General features: G+C 48.2%; 1 protein-coding gene across 7 annotated transcripts in view; it reads left to right on the top strand.

Moving 5' to 3' along the window:
- The window catches only part of phldb1b (pleckstrin homology-like domain, family B, member 1b), a 196,098-nt gene that overhangs the window by 140,697 nt on the left and 39,586 nt on the right, over positions 1-15,815 (top strand). For 5 of the 7 annotated variants that reach the window (XM_060943759.1, XM_060943762.1, XM_060943760.1 and 2 more), the window contains 4 exons: positions 135-182; positions 1,105-1,381; positions 5,024-5,114; positions 5,250-5,396. In XM_060943759.1, the coding sequence (XP_060799742.1) occupies positions 135-182; positions 1,105-1,381; positions 5,024-5,114; positions 5,250-5,396 (563 nt within the window). The remainder of the gene's footprint in view (positions 1-134; positions 183-1,104; positions 1,382-5,023; positions 5,115-5,249; positions 5,397-15,815) is intronic. The other 2 variants (XM_060943763.1, XM_060943758.1) reach the window with 1 other exon arrangement.

Below are 15,815 nucleotides of genomic sequence, written 5' to 3'. Positions count from 1 at the left end.
AGTGTTTGTTTCCCCTCCCCATCCTGTCCACACTTTCCTCTGAACTCCTCCTCCATTTTTTTTTTTAATAACCAGTGTGACATTGTGTCTTTCACTTTGTTCGTTTACCTGCGTTATCCCCCACTCTCACCCAGACTGCTTGCCATCATCGCCTGAGTTCTCCACCATGGACAGTCCTACAGGTAGATCGCGTTGAGTCTGGAGTGGGTTTGGCAGTGTCCTTGTCATCTTCTTTGTCACCACTTCACCTTTCACTTTTTCTCTAACCTATTCTGCGTGTCTTGTTGTAAAACGGTGCATGATTCCATTTAGAAGTGTGCTTTCTGTATTTCTATACTTTATTCTGTTTCTCAGCATGGAGCCAAATGGTCAGGATGTGTTTATTTTCTGTAATTGGAAACGGTGTCATTTAAGATTGGCCACATTTGCTTGGGCATTATTTGTTTTGTTCTTTTTTTATTTTTATTTTTTTTAAAGAGCAGTGCAAGGGCTCTGTGGTGTACATGTGAGGGCATGATGGAGCAGCTTTTCTGTAGCGGGTCATCCTATATGGATACATGGGGTTCTTTGTTGATTTTGGGCTTGGCATGGGATTTTCTGTGTGTGTGTTCCTGTGAAGATGGGCTCTATGGTGATCTACTACAGTGCATATGTCATCGTTTGTGCTTTATTGTGTTTGTATTAGGGGTGTGACGGTATCCGATGATAAAGAAATCTGAAATGGAGTTCTTGTTAAATCTGTGCCATAAAGTACAATTTGGCTCTTGAAATATGCTACATATTTCAAACAAGTGTCTGAAAGTTTCAAATGGCAAACTATTTCTGCATTGCTATATTAAAATGCTGAAATGCCTCATTATAATTTCATATAAAAGTATTCTAATAGGTTACTGATCCAAATAATTTACCTTATTAAATTCTTTGCATTGCCACAGTGTTTGATGCCGTCACCTTTCAAAATGCAAAGCTGCAACAGATGCGGTGATGAACATAATTTTTTCAGTACATCATAGTCAGTTTTTCATACCGTCTCACACCTAATTTGTATATCAGTCCATTCTGGTTCCTCTTACATTCTTCTCTTCCTGTTCTCTCTCTCTCCAGGTCAGCAGGTGATCGAGGAGCAGCGGCGACGTCTAGCCGAGCTGAAACAGAAGGCTGCAGCTGAGGCTCAGTGCCAGTGGGAGGCACTGCATGGCCCCCACGCACAGCTCAGCAGCTCTCCTGCTCCTCCCCTGGTCCATCACTCCATCCTGCACCACACAGCACCCTCTGCTGGAGAGGATAACTATGACACACTCAGCCTGGAGAGCTCCGACAGCATTGACACCAGTGTCTCCACCAGCAACAACTCCGCCTGCTCACCGGATAACATGTCCAGGTTAGAAAAATGCCAGCAGCCTTCATACACCACTAACAGAAATCAGTGCACTTTATGTTCTGGTTTTACATCGTCTTTCAGGAGCTTATTTACCAGGCATCTGGGTTGGAGTGTTTGTGTGTGCTGACTAGAATTTCTCCAGCCCTGCAGTTAAAAATAAATTAGACTGTCTGAAGACACTTCCAAGGATTGACACTGGGTGTGTGTGTGTGTGTGTGTGTGTGTGTGTGTGTGTGTGTGTGTGTGTGTTGCCTTTTATAGCTCCTAGAAAGCAGGTGATAAACCCAAAAATTAGCTACTGAGTTGCTTTGCAATAATGTCTTTCTTGAAAAATATACTTTGTCAACAGAATCCAAATTGGTAACAATGCCCTTAATTAAAAAGGCACTCTAGCAAAAGATTTGACATCATGTGTGTAGAATCCTATACACATGTATAATATTGCATCCAACAGTCTCAGGGTTACCAGGCATATAAAATACAGTTAAGTGCAAAAATTTGTTCCCTGTTGCGCTGAGTGGAAAAAGAACGATTTGTGTACAAACTGGAAAAAGAGTCCAAAAACTTAAAAGAAAAAAAAAAGGTAGACGTATATTGCAGCATGGCAACAATCCAAAGCATAAGGGAAAATCAACAGAAAAACAGTTTACAAGGAATCCATAAAAAGAACAAAGTTCTGCCATGACTCCCTTGAGGGAAAGAAAGAAGATGAAGTTTTTAATGATTTTTTTTTTTTTTTACTATTAATATCTTAGCATTTTATTACGTGTGATGATGATGAAACATCTGTGAAAACAAACACACACTAATTGTCTTGTTGGTAAAATTTGTTCTTAATTTTATCTTAAGAGTATGCAAATCTTTGCACTGCTTGTACATAAGTGGTGCTCGGTAGCTTTATTAGTTCACTTGCCTTAACAGCACCTGGAACCCCTATATCTCATCTCATCTCCTTATCTCTAGCCGCTTTATCCTGTTCTACAGGGTCGCAGGCAAGCTGGAGCCTATCCCAGCTGACTACGGGCGAAAGGCGGGGTACACCCTGGACAAGTCGCCAGGTCATCACAGGGCCGACACATAGACACAGACAACCATTCACACTCACATTCACACCTACGGTCAATTTAGAGTCACCAGTTAACCTAACCTGCATGTCTTTGGACTGTGGGGGAAACCGGAGCACCCGGAGGAAACCCACGCGGACACGGGGAGAACATGCAAACTCCGCACAGAAAGGCCCTCGCCGGCCACAGGGCTCGAACCCGGACCTTCTTGCTGTGAGGCGACAGCGCTAACCACTACACCACCGTGCCGCCGGAACCCCTATATATCCTAAATATTTAGATCCAGCTTTTTAGCTTTAGCTGGTGTTTTGATGTAGCAGGGTTATATCATCAGTCGTAATGAAGACTTGAGCAACTTCTGCTTCAGTCTGGGGTATTGCAAAGACACCCATGCAATTCCCCAACAGAACCAATAAGTCAGTCAATGGTGGATTAAATATGAGCCTACATTTCCTTCAGCAGCATCTCTACACTCTTGGAACATATGAGGATCTTATTTGTTGACTTCAGCTCAGCCTTCAACATGATCCTTCCAGAGCTGCTGGACAAGAAATTGGCTCAGTTCGATCTGTCAAACTCCATCTGCCAATCAATCACAGACTTCCTGACAGACAGACCACTTGGCAAATACATTTTAGACACTGTAACTCAACGCTGGAACACCCCAGGGACGCATGTCCCCCTTTGTTTCTTCTCCCAATACATCATCTGCACCTCTAATGAGCCATCTATCAGCCTCCACACATTCATAGAGGACACCACCCTTACCTCAAATCCAAGTACACATATGAATCTGTTACGGTCACAATAACCTGATCTTGAACACCCATAAGAACACAGGACATAATTATCAGTTTCAGAAAACAACAACCCCATCCTCCTCAGCACCTGAGCCGTTCAAGTTCCTCTAGGCAATCATGTCATGTAACCTTTAGCTGGAGAAAAATGCTACCTGTCTCATCAGAAAAGCTCAGCAAAGACTGAGCCAGCTGGACAAAATTCAGCCCCCCCCCGGCACTACTGGTCACCAAGTCCATCCTGACCTTTTCCATGATTGTCTGGTTTGGTGGTGCTGCTGCTTGTGCTCAGGCCAGAGGCAAACTGCAGCACATTATCAGTTCTTATGAAATTTAAAAATGATCTGGTGTAGCTCACTGTCCGTCCGAGATTCGTACAGGTTCAGAATTAAGAAGTATTGCAGACGCTTTCCCTTCCTATCCTGGCCACTTCCGTTCTGGGAAACATTTCAGAGCAATTCCAACAAATGTTCCTCCTCACTCAATATCAGCTCTGAAAAGCACTGCAGCATAAATGCACTGTGTACATTTGGATATAAATTTAATAACATATAGATTTGGATTTCCATGACACACCTTGCACACGTGTACGTTTAATTAGTTTAGTGCATTTACATACAGTTGTGGTCAGAAGTTTATATACAGTGGCATGAATGTCATCTTGGATATGTATATCATAGCAATATTTGGGCTTTCAGTAATTTTATTATTTGTTTTTAGCTGTTTTTCTGTGGCAGAATGATTGTACAGCATACATTTTTTTAATTAAAGCACTAGAATTTGGTGCACAAGTTTTAATTTTATTTGGGTTTTATGAAGTCAACAAAGGGTCAAAATTATACATACAGGGTCAAAATTATACAGCACACCTAATATTTGGGTGAAATGTCCCTTTTAAATTAAACATGTATGCTGTACAATCATTCTGCCACAGAAAAAGAATAGTTCAAAAAAATCAAGTCAAGTCAGGTTTATTTTTATAGCAATTTTAACAATAGACATTGTCGCAAAGCAGCTTTACGGAATTTTAATGACTTTAAACGTGAGCTAATTTTATCCCTAATCTATCCCCAATGAGCAAGCCAAGATAACATTCATGTCACCGTATGTAAACTTCTGGCCACAACTGTATGTACATTTTGAAAAAAGAAGAAAAAAAAAAAAAAATATATATATATATATATATATATATATATATATATATATATATATATATATATAATCTTTTTTTTACATGTTACTTTGTATCTATTTGTATCTACATGTTACATACATATTTGTAGTTACTCTGTGCTAGTCTTGGAATCTACCATGTTTTTACTTGGTCTTGTCTCAGACATGGAGGATTCTGGATTTTATTTCAAGACCGGTTAAAACCAGTGTGTATTATTTATTATATAAAATTGTATTATTTATACAGTTTTTTTTTTTTTAAACAGTATTGTATTATTACAGTCCAGTATTATAATTACATCAGTTCTGCCATGACAGATTCCTTACACATGATGTACACGGCCAATGAAGTGATTCTGGCTCTAATGTAATAAGAACGTTGATAACTCTTTTGAGAATTATGTAACAACAAGAATGATGTGTGCAACCAGATTGGTGCATTATTATTTCATGCCACTTGTCATATCCAAAGTTGCTCTGCCACTCTATTGGGCAGGCAGATTGCATATCAGAAGCTAAAAATCTGTTTACATTCAATGTGGCATGTGCACTATTAAAAAAATAAATAAATAAATTTAAAAAACATATTGTGTACTACTGTGACGCAGTGCAAGCGGGATGGATGCATTGAAAATCGAAGAGATGGAGAAGCTGTTAAAGGAGGCTCATCTGGAGAAGGTCAGACTCCTTGAGTCCAAGGTGAGCGGAGAAAAACCTGGAATCTGTGTATGTGAAGATTTAATAGAACACTGTAATGAAGGAGAACGCTGCAAGTTTCTAAATTCTTGTGGTTCTTCTGCTTTGTGTGTGTGTGTGCGTGCACGTGCATTGCAGGAGCGAGAGAGCCAGGCACGCAAACAGCTGCTTGAGGAGGAGAGGAAGAGGAGGGAGGAGGCTGAGAAAAGGCTGCAGGAGGAGACGGTGCACCGGCAAAAGCTGGTTGAGAAGGAGGTGAAAATGAGAGCAAAGAACTTCTCTCAGGTGAGGTGAATAATAAACAGGAGTGCATAAACTGCAAATAGGATGATGTCCAGTGCTTATACAGAGACATGGCTCCACAGTCAATACAGGGAACAGTGAAAAATATAGTGGTGTAAATCTCAGAATTCCAGACAATATGATTTCAACTCATTAAAGCAGTGATTTAATGTATTTGACAAGACCATTATTATCTGCTATAATACTACGCAATTCCATTTAATAGCCTCTGACTGATAATTTTTTTTAAATTGCACACCAGTTGTCTTTTTAAATAATTGATTTGTAATCCATTATAGTCCATAATAATCAACTTTTAATTGATATATAATTAGATTTGATGATCCTTGATTTATGATTGTTGCCTTGATTCTGTTAATCGCTGCCTCTTAAATCTATGCATCGATCCAACTTGTCCAATTATTCCACCCTTGGTAAATACCATAACATAACACATGTAAATTAGTGTTGTAATAAATGGCGCATATGGGTTTAGCAGCATTTAAGCTGTATACATAAGTAAACACATTTGAAAACAAGATGATCTTGTGCAGTAAAGTGCATGTGTGAATATGGCGGTCATATTTCCCATTTGTTTTAATCATATCCTGCATTGTAAATGACCATGGTACAGTTTTCAAATTTGGGTAATTTTTTTTGGTGCAGCCCCACATGAGGGCATGCACTCCGGAGCCCAATCTAATGAAATTCTCATGCAAGTTTTGTACAGCATCTGTAAGCAGGTACCGTACCTGTAATGTGACTGTCAGTATTGTATCAGCGCTTCTAAGTCGTGAGGATGTGCTGTTTTCCCAGCAGCTTTTGTCAGTATTTACTGAATGTTATAACTGTTTAATATCTCATTTCATTATCTCTAGCTGCTTTAGCCAGCTGGGATAGGCTCCAGCTTGCCTGCGACTGTTTAATATTTCATACTAAATACAGTTGTAGTCAGCAGTTTACCGGTACATACAGTGACATGAATGTCATGGCAATATTTGGGCTTTCAGTAATTTCTTTGAACTGTTCATTTTCTCTGGCAAGATTATTGTACAGCATACAGCTTTAATAATAATATAAAAAAAAAACCACTAGAATTTGGTGCACAAGTTTTAATTTTCTTTGGATTTTCTGAAATCAACACAGGGTCAAAATTATACATACAGGGTCAAAAATTTACATACGCTCACTTAGATTATTAATTCAGAGATGCTGAAACTTCTACAATGTGTCTTATCTTGCCAAGGCCGAGGTCTCCTGTTAGTGATCATGCTTGACTACAGCTGGTAGCTTCTCAGTGGCGTCGTAAAAAGGGTTTGTTTACAGCACTCATTGGATTGACCAACACACAGTAAAATGGGAAAGTCTAAGGAGCTCAGTGCAGACCTGAGAAAGAGGATCGCAGATGTACACAACTCGGGAATGTCTCTTGGAGCCATTTCTAAACAACTGCAAATTCCAAGATCAGTTCAAACAATTGTATGCAAGTTACTGGGATGTGTAGTCATTTTGCCAAGCCACTTTGCTTCAAGAAAACACAAACTATCACCCTCAGCTGAAAGGAAATTGGTTTGGATGGTCAGGAACAACCTGGGAACCACTATGGCACAGCCCTGCCATGAACTGGAAGCTGATGGATCACTGTCTACAGTTCAGATCACCATGGACTAAGAGGCTGCTATCCAAGAAATAACTCCCTGCTCCAAAATCGACACCTTCAAGCTTAACTAAAGTTTGAAGCTGACCACACGGACAAAGAAAAGCCTTCTGGAGGAAAGCTGTATGGTCAGATGAGACAAAGATCGAGTTGTTTGGCCACAATGACCACCATGTACAGAGAGACACTGTACTGTACCAGCTGGTGGTGGTGCTAGGATCATCATGCCTGGGGCTGTTTTACAGCCAGTAGAACTGGTTCATTGCACAAAGTGGATGGAATAATGAAGGAGGACTACCTCAGAATTCTTCAGCATAAACCATCAGAAACTTGAACACAACTTGGGATTTGGGAGTTACAACAGGATATTGAACCCAAACACGCATCAGAGCTGGTTGTGGAGGATAAAGCAGGCTAACATTAAGCTTAGAACAAGTCCTGACTTCAACCCTATTGAAAATATAGGGGCCATGCTTGTAAGTAGAGTCCATGCCAAGAAAAAAAACCAAACAAAAAAAAAAACAAATTTAATTGAATTCTACCTTGAAGAATCATGAAATATCCAACCAGAATTTTGCCAGAAGCTTGTTCATGACCAAATAAAAAATGTTTGGTCAAGGTGAATCTTGAGAAAAGACATTTTACCTAAATATTAGGTATGCTGTATGTATATTTTTGACCCTCTTTTGATTTCAGAAAACCCAAAGAAAATTAGAATTTAGTGCACAAGTTTTAGTGTTTTTTGTTTTTAATTAAAGATGTACGCTGTACATTCTGCCACAGAAAAAGAACAGTTCAGAGAAATTACTGAAAGCCCAAATATTGCCATGACATTCATGCCACTGTATGTAAACTTCTGATCACAACTGTAAATGCAATTTTCTCCTCTTTTGGTGGGTTACAAGAACTTAATATTCTATAACTTGTAGTTGAGATGTATGCAAAAGAGGAACATTAAAAAAAAGTGTCAACGTTTGAGGCTGCCACACATACACTGATCAATATTTAACATTGTTAATACAAACAGGTGCATGTGTATGTACTAGTGCATCTCAAACAACTTCAAAATATTGAACTTTCACAATATTCTCCATCAGTTATTTAAGGAAGTGAAATTACCATATTCTAGACTCCATTACACATGCACTAAAATGTCTCAAGTATTTTTCTATTTTAATTTTGATAATTATGGCCAACAGTGCAAAAAAAAATCTCAAAATATTTAATTTTGAGTTTGAGTAAAACAGTATAAATATCATGTATCTCTTGGTCTAGTTCAGTGTACACAACCACAGTCATGAGGAAGACTGCTGACTTGACATTTGTCCAAAAGATGACCATCGCCGCCGCCGCCACCACCACAAGGAGGGTAAGCCACAGAAGGCCATTGCTGAAAAGGCTGCCTGGAAAAGGTGCACAAGCAACAGGGATGAGTGAAGCCTTGAGAGGATTGTCAAGAAATGTCCACTCAGGAACTTGGGAGAGCTTCATAAGGAGTGGACTGAGGCTGGTGTCGGTGTATCAAGAGCCACCACACACAGACGTCTTCAGGAAAGGGGCTACAACTGTTATATTCCTAATATCAAGCCACTCCTGAACCAGAGACAATGTCAGAAGTCTTACCTGGGCTAAGGAGAGAAAGAACTGGACTGTTGCTCAGTGGTCCAAAGTCCTCTTTTCAGATGAAAAGTAAAGTTTGCATTTCATTTGGAAATCAAGGTCCTGGAGTCTGCAGGAAGAGTGGAGAGGCACAGAATCCAAGGTGTCTTGAAATCCAGCCTTTTCAGCAGTGACCTTCTGTGGCTTACCCTCTTTGCGGAGTGTGTCGGTGATCATCTTCTGGACAACTGTCAAGTCAGCAGTCTTCCACAAAGCAGCCTGGACTTTGTGGACCTCAGAACACCTCAGAAGTGCTGCATGCTGATCACCTTCATGCCATGCCACACTGATGCAGTAATTCATGGTAACAGAGCCCCAACCAAGTACTGAGAGTATAAATGAACATAGTTCTCAGACATTGGACATTTCTGTAATGTAAATCCTTTTTTGATTGATCTTAGGAAATATTCTAATTTGAGATACAGGATTTCTGATTTTCATGATCTGTAAGCCATGATCATCAAAATTAAAACAAAGGCTTGAAATATTTCATAATAATAGGAAGGGAAAAAAAAGTCCACCAAAAGAGGATCAGGATATAATTCCAGTGGCATAGCTGCCCACAATCCCACCAAAAGGCGCACGAAGGTATGTCCCAAACTTCCTGTACAGCCGCCACGATACCACTGGGCAACATTGCTTGGAACACCACGCCAAGCACCGTTGCACAGAGCGCTGGACAATCCTGCTGTTAAAAAGAGCAACGAGCTCATTGCAGTCCATAGAGAGGAGCACAGGCATCACCCATAGCGGCCCAAGGCCTGAAGAGAACCGACACCCAAAACTGGGTCTGGAGCTACACTACAGCCGGTGTACAGAACATTTCAAACAAAGAATAAACATCAAATCATACAATCACAAAAAGAAAAAGCTCCAGTGGCAGCCAAAATGCGCCCAGTGTACCCTCAACTGGAAACGGAAATTTATGTGTCATGAATATATGAAAGTTTACCTTGCTGAATTAAAAAAAAAAATAGAACTTTTTCATGATATTCAAATTTAATTTTTTGAGGTGTGTATATAAGTAAAGATGGGAAGAGGATCACCAATCCCCCTAATTCTACGCCGACAAATAGTGGAGTAATATCAGAAAGGAGTTCGACAGTGTAAAATTGCAGAGTTTGAACATATCATCTACAGTGCATAATATCATCAAAAGATTCAGAGAATGTGGAAGAATCTCTGTGTGTAAGGGTCAAGCCCGGAAAACCATACTGGGTGCCCGTGATCTTCGGGCCCTTAGACGGCACTGCATCACATACAGGCATGCTTCTGTATTGGAAATCACAAAATGGGCTCAGGAATATTTCCAGAGAACATTATCTGTGAAGACAATTCACCGTGCCATCCGCCGTTGCCAGCTAAAACTCTATAGTTCAAAGAAGAAGCCGTATCTAAACATGAACCAGAAGCGCAGACCAAGGCTCTCTGGGCCAAGGCTCATTTAAAATGGAGTGTGGCAAAGTGGAAAACTGTTCTGTGGTCAGACGAATCAAAATTTGAAGTTCTTTCTGGAAATCAGGGACACCATGTCATTTGGACTAAAGAGGAGAAGGATGACCCAAGTTGTTATCAGCGCTCAGTTCAGAAGCCTGCATCTCTGATGGTATGGGGTTGCATTAGTGCGTGTGGCATGGGCAGCTTACACATCTGGAAAGACACCATCAATGCTGAAAGGTATATCCAGGTTCTAGAGCAACATATGCTCCCATCCAGACGACGTCTCTTTCAGGGAAGACCTTGCATTTTCCAACATGACAATGCCAAACCACATACTGCATCAATTACAGCATCATGGCTGCGTAGAAGAAGGGTCCGGGTACTGAACTGGCCAGGCTGCAGTCCAGGTCTTTCACCCATAGAAAACATTTGGTGCATCATAAAACAGAAGATACGACAAAAAAGACCTAAGACAGTTGAGCAAGTAGAATCCTACATTAGACAAGAATGGGTTAACATTCCTATCCCTAAACTTGAGCAACTTGTCTCCTCAGTCCCCAGACGTTTACAGACTGTTGTAAAGAGAAAAGGGGATGTCTCACAGTGGTAAACATGGCCTTGTCCCAACTTTTTTGAGATGTGTTGTTGTCATGAAATTTAAAATCACCTAATTTTTCCTCTTTAAATGATACATTTTCTCAGTTTAAACACAGGGTTCCCGCGGGGTTTTAAAAGGTAGTTAATTAAAATAGGCTAAATTATGGCCAGTAAAAGGTAGTAAACGTAATCTGACGTGGTAGTAAATGTTTTCTAATTCGTTTAATTAACCTGCATGCCATAATATCCATAAATTACTACATTTGGGCGAATTTATTTTTATGTATCGAGGAGGACCGCAGTGAGGAGTTGGTGGCGCATGCGCATTGAATTCCAATAACTGTCGAATCCAGTATAAATTTATACCAGAGATTGTTTAGTACGAGACTGACTTTGTTTATACGGCTCTAGTTGAATCTATCTGTTGACCCGACTGGCGACATCTGCACGAGAATTAAACAATGGGGAAATGCAAATTTTCAGACCTCTGGCTGGAGGAACCTGATTTTAAAGACTGGCTAAAGGCGGTAGATGGCAATCGGCGAGAGGCATTCATTGAAAAGTTGATCAAAGAAAAGGTCAAACAACTGAGGCACATGTAATGCGTTGTGCGCGCGCGCCTGGTGCGTTTTGTGCGCGCGCGCCTGGTGCGTTTTGTGCGCGCGCGCCTGGTGCGTTGTTGGTGTGCGCGCGCGCCTGGTGCGTTGTTGGTGTGCGCGCGCGCCTGGTGCGTTGTTGGTGTGCGCGCGCGCCTGGTGCGTTGTTGGTGTGCGCGCGCGCCTGGTGCGTTGTTGGTGTGCGCGCGCGCCTGGTGCGTTGTTGGTGTGCGCGCGCGCCTGGTGCGTTGTTGGTGTGCGCGCGCGCCTGGTGCGTTGTTGGTGTGCGCGCGCGCCTGGTGCGTTGTTGGTGTGCGCGCGCGCCTGGTGCGTTGTTGGTGTGCGCGCGCGCCTGGTGCGTTGTTGGTGTGCGCGCGCGCCTGGTGCGTTGTTGGTGTGCGCGCGCGCCTGGTGCGTTGTTGGTGTGCGCGCGCGCCTGGTGCGTTGTTGGTGTGCGCGCGCGCCTGGTGCGTTGTTGGTGTGCGCGCGCGCCTGGTGCGTTGTTGGTGTGCGCGCGCGCCTGGTGCGTTGTTGGTGTGCGCGCGCGCCTGGTGCGTTGTTGGTGTGCGCGCGCGCCTGGTGCGTTGTTGGTGTGCGCGCGCGCCTGGTGCGTTGTTGGTGTGCGCGCGCGCCTGGTGCGTTGTTGGTGTGCGCGCGCGCCTGGTGCGTTGTTGGTGTGCGCGCGCGCCTGGTGCGTTGTTGGTGTGCGCGCGCGCCTGGTGCGTGGTGTGTGTGTGTGTGCCTGCCTGGTGCGTGGTGTGTGTGTGTGTGTGTGCCTGGTGCGTGGTGTGTGTGCGTGTGCCTGCCTGGTGCGTTGTGTGTGTGCGCGTGCCTGCCTGGTGCGTTGTTGGTGTGTGCGTGCCTGCCTGGTGCGTTGTTGGTGTGCGCGCGCGCCTGGTGCGTTGTTGGTGTGCGCGCGCGCCTGGTGCGTTGTTGGTGTGCGCGCGCGCCTGGTGCGTTGTTGGTGTGCGCGCGCGCCTGGTGCGTGGTGTGTGTGTGTGTGCCTGCCTGGTGCGTGGTGTGTGTGTGTGTGTGTGCCTGGTGCGTGGTGTGTGTGCGTGTGCCTGCCTGGTGCGTTGTGTGTGTGCGCGTGCCTGCCTGGTGCGTTGTTGGTGTGTGCGTGCCTGCCTGGTGCGTTGTTGGTGTGCGCGCGCGCCTGGTGCGTTGTTGGTGTGCGCGCGCGCCTGGTGCGTTGTTGGTGTGCGCGCGCGCCTGGTGCGTTGTTGGTGTGCGCGCGCGCCTGGTGCGTGGTGTGTGTGTGTGTGCCTGCCTGGTGCGTGGTGTGTGCGTGTGCCTGCCTGGTGCGTTGTGTGTGTGCGCGTGCCTGCCTGGTGCGTTGTTGGTGTGCGCGTGCCTGCCTGGTGCGTTGTTGGTGTGCGCGTGCCTGCCTGGTGCGTTGTTGGTGTGCGCGTGCCTGCCTGGTGCGTTGTTGGTGCGTGTGCCTGCCTGGTGCGTTGTTGGTGTGCGCGCGCGCCTGGTGCGTTGTTGGTGTGCGCGCGCGCCTGGTGCGTTGTTGGTGTGCGCGCGCGCCTGGTGCGTTGTTGGTGTGCGCGCGCGCCTGGTGCGTTGTTGGTGTGCGCGCGCGCCTGGTGCGTTGTTGGTGTGCGCGCGCGCCTGGTGCGTTGTTGGTGTGCGCGCGCGCCTGGTGCGTTGTTGGTGTGCGCGCGCGCCTGGTGCGTTGTTGGTGTGCGCGCGCGCCTGGTGCGTTGTTGGTGTGCGCGCGCGCCTGGTGCGTTGTTGGTGTGCGCGCGCGCCTGGTGCGTGGTGTGTGTGTGTGTGCCTGCCTGGTGCGTGGTGTGTGTGTGTGTGTGCCTGGTGCGTGGTGTGTGTGCGCGTGCCTGCCTGGTGCGTTGTTGGTGTGCGCGTGCCTGCCTGGTGCGTTGTTGGTGTGCGCGCGCGCCTGGTGCGTTGTTGGTGTGCGCGCGCGCCTGGTGCGTTGTTGGTGTGCGCGCGCGCCTGGTGCGTTGTTGGTGTTCGCGCGCGCCTGGTGCGTTGTTGGTGTTCGCGCGCGCCTGGTGCGTTGTTGGTGTTCGCGCGCGCCTGGTGCGTTGTTGGTGTGCGCGCGCGCCTGGTGCGTTGTTGGTGTGCGCGCGCGCCTGGTGCGTTGTTGGTGTGCGCGCGCGCCTGGTGCGTTGTTGGTGTGCGCGCGCGCCTGGTGCGTTGTTGGTGTGCGCGCGCGCCTGGTGCGTTGTTGGTGTGCGCGCGCGCCTGGTGCGTTGTTGGTGTGCGCGCGCGCCTGGTGCGTGGTGTGTGTGTGTGTGCCTGCCTGGTGCGTGGTGTGTGTGTGTGTGTGCCTGGTGCGTGGTGTGTGTGCGCGTGCCTGCCTGGTGCGTTGTTGGTGTGCGCGCGCGCCTGGTGCGTTGTTGGTGTGTGCGCGCGCCTGGTGCGTTGTTGGTGTGTGCGCGCGTGCCTGCCTGGTGCGTTGTGTGTGCGCGCGTGCCTGCCTGGTGCGTTGTGTGTGCGCGCGTGCCTGCCTGGTGCGTTGTGTGTGCGCGCGTGCCTGCCTTGTGCGTTGTGTGTGCGCGCGTGCCTGCCTGGTGCGTTGTGTGTGCGCGCGTGCCTGCCTGGTGCGTTGTGTGTGCGCGCGCGCCTGGTGCGTTGTTGGTGTGCGCGCGCGCCTGGTGCGTTGTTGGTGTGCGCGTGCCTGCCTGGTGCGTTGTTGGTGTGCGCGTGCCTGCCTGGTGCGTTGTTGGTGTGCGCGCGCGCCTGGTGCGTTGTTGGTGTGCGCGCGCGCCTGGTGCGTTGTTGGTGTGCGCGCGCGCCTGGTGCGTTGTTGGTGTGCGCGCGCGCCTGGTGCGTTGTTGGTGTGCGCGCGCGCCTGGTGCGTGGTGTGTGTGTGTGTGCCTGCCTGGTGCGTGGTGTGTGTGCGCGTGCCTGCCTGGTGCGTTGCTGGTGTGCGCGTGCCTGCCTGGTGCGGTGTTGGTGTGCGCGCGCGCCTGGTGCGTTGTTGGTGTGCGCGCGCGCCTGGTGCGTTGTTGGTGTGCGCGCGCGCCTGGTGCGTGGTGTGTGCGCGCGTGCCTGCCTGGTGCGTGGTGTGTGCGCGCGTGCCTGCCTGGTGCGTTGTGTGTGCGCGCGTGCCTGCCTGGTGCGTTGTGTGTGCGCGCGTGCCTGCCTGGTGCGTTGTGTGTGCGCGCGTGCCTGCCTGGTGCGTTGTGTGTGCGCGCGTGCCTGCCTGGTGCGTTGTGTGTGCGCGCGTGCCTGCCTTGTGCGTTGTGTGTGCGCGCGTGCCTGCCTGGTGCGTGGTGTGTGCGCGCGTGCCTGCCTGGGGCGTTGTGTGTGCGCGCGTGCCTGCCTGGTGCGTGGTGTGTGCGCGCGTGCCTGCCTGGGGCGTTGTGTGTGCGCGCGTGCCTGCCTGGTGCGTTGTGTGTGCGCGCGTGCCTGCCTGGTGCGTTGTGTGCGCGCGCGTGCCTGCCTGGTGCGTTGTGTGCGCGCGCGTGCCTGCCTGGTGCGTTGTTGGTGCGCGCGTGCCTGCCTGGTGCGTTGTTGGTGTGCGCGCGCGCCTGGTGCGTTGTTGGTGTGCGCGCGCGCCTGGTGCGTTGTTGGTGTGCGCGCGCGCCTGGTGCGTTGTTGGTGTGCGCGCGCGCCTGGTGCGTTGTTGGTGTGCGCGCGCGCCTGGTGCGTTGTTGGTGTGCGCGCGCGCCTGGTGCGTTGTTGGTGTGCGCGCGCGCCTGGTGCGTTGTTGGTGTGCGCGCGCGCCTGGTGCGTGGTGTGTGTGTGTGTGCCTGCCTGGTGCGTGGTGTGTGTGTGTGCGCGTGCCTGGTGCGTGGTGTGTGTGTGTGTGTGTGTGCCTGCCTGGTGCGTTGTGTGTGTGCGTGTGCCTGCCTGGTGCGTTGTGTGTGTGCGCGTGCCTGCCTGGTGCGTTGTTGGTGTGCGCGCGCGCCTGGTGCGTTGTTGGTGTGCGCGCGCCTGGTGCGTGGTGTGTGTGTGTGTGTGCCTGCCTGGTGCGTGGTGTGTGTGCCTGCCTGGTGCGTGGTGTGTGTGTGTGTGCCTGCCTGGTGCGTTGTGTGTGTGTGCGTGCCTGGTGCGTTGTGTGCGCGCGCGCCTGGTGCGTTGTTGGTGTGTGTGTGCCTGGTGCGTTGTGTGTGTGTGTGTGCCTGGTGCGTGTGTGTGTGTGTGCCTGGTGCGTTGTGTGTGTGTGTGCCTGGTGCGTTGTTGGTGTGTGTGTGTGTGTGTGTGTGTGCCTGGTGCGTTGTGTGTGTGTGTGCCTGGTGCGTTGTGTGTGTGTGTGCCTGGTGCGTTGTGTGTGTGTGTGTGCCTGGTGCGTTGTGTGTGTGTGTGCCTGGTGCGTTGTGTGTGTGTGTGTGCCTGGTGCGTTGTGTGTGTGTGTGCCTGGTGCGTTGTGTGTGTGTGTGCCTGGTGCGTTGTGTGTGTGTGTGTGTGCCTGGTGCGTTGTTGGTGTGTGTGTGCCTGGTGCGTTGTGTGTGTGTGTGCCTGGTGCGTTGTGTGTGTGTGTGCCTGGTGCGTTGTGTGTGT

This window comes from Neoarius graeffei, chromosome 17 (genome assembly GCF_027579695.1).
Source record: "Neoarius graeffei isolate fNeoGra1 chromosome 17, fNeoGra1.pri, whole genome shotgun sequence".
Classification (NCBI taxonomy): domain Eukaryota; kingdom Metazoa; phylum Chordata; class Actinopteri; order Siluriformes; family Ariidae; genus Neoarius; species Neoarius graeffei.
Note: the sequence above shows the minus strand (reverse complement) of the source record. Positions and strands in the feature narration are given on the sequence as shown.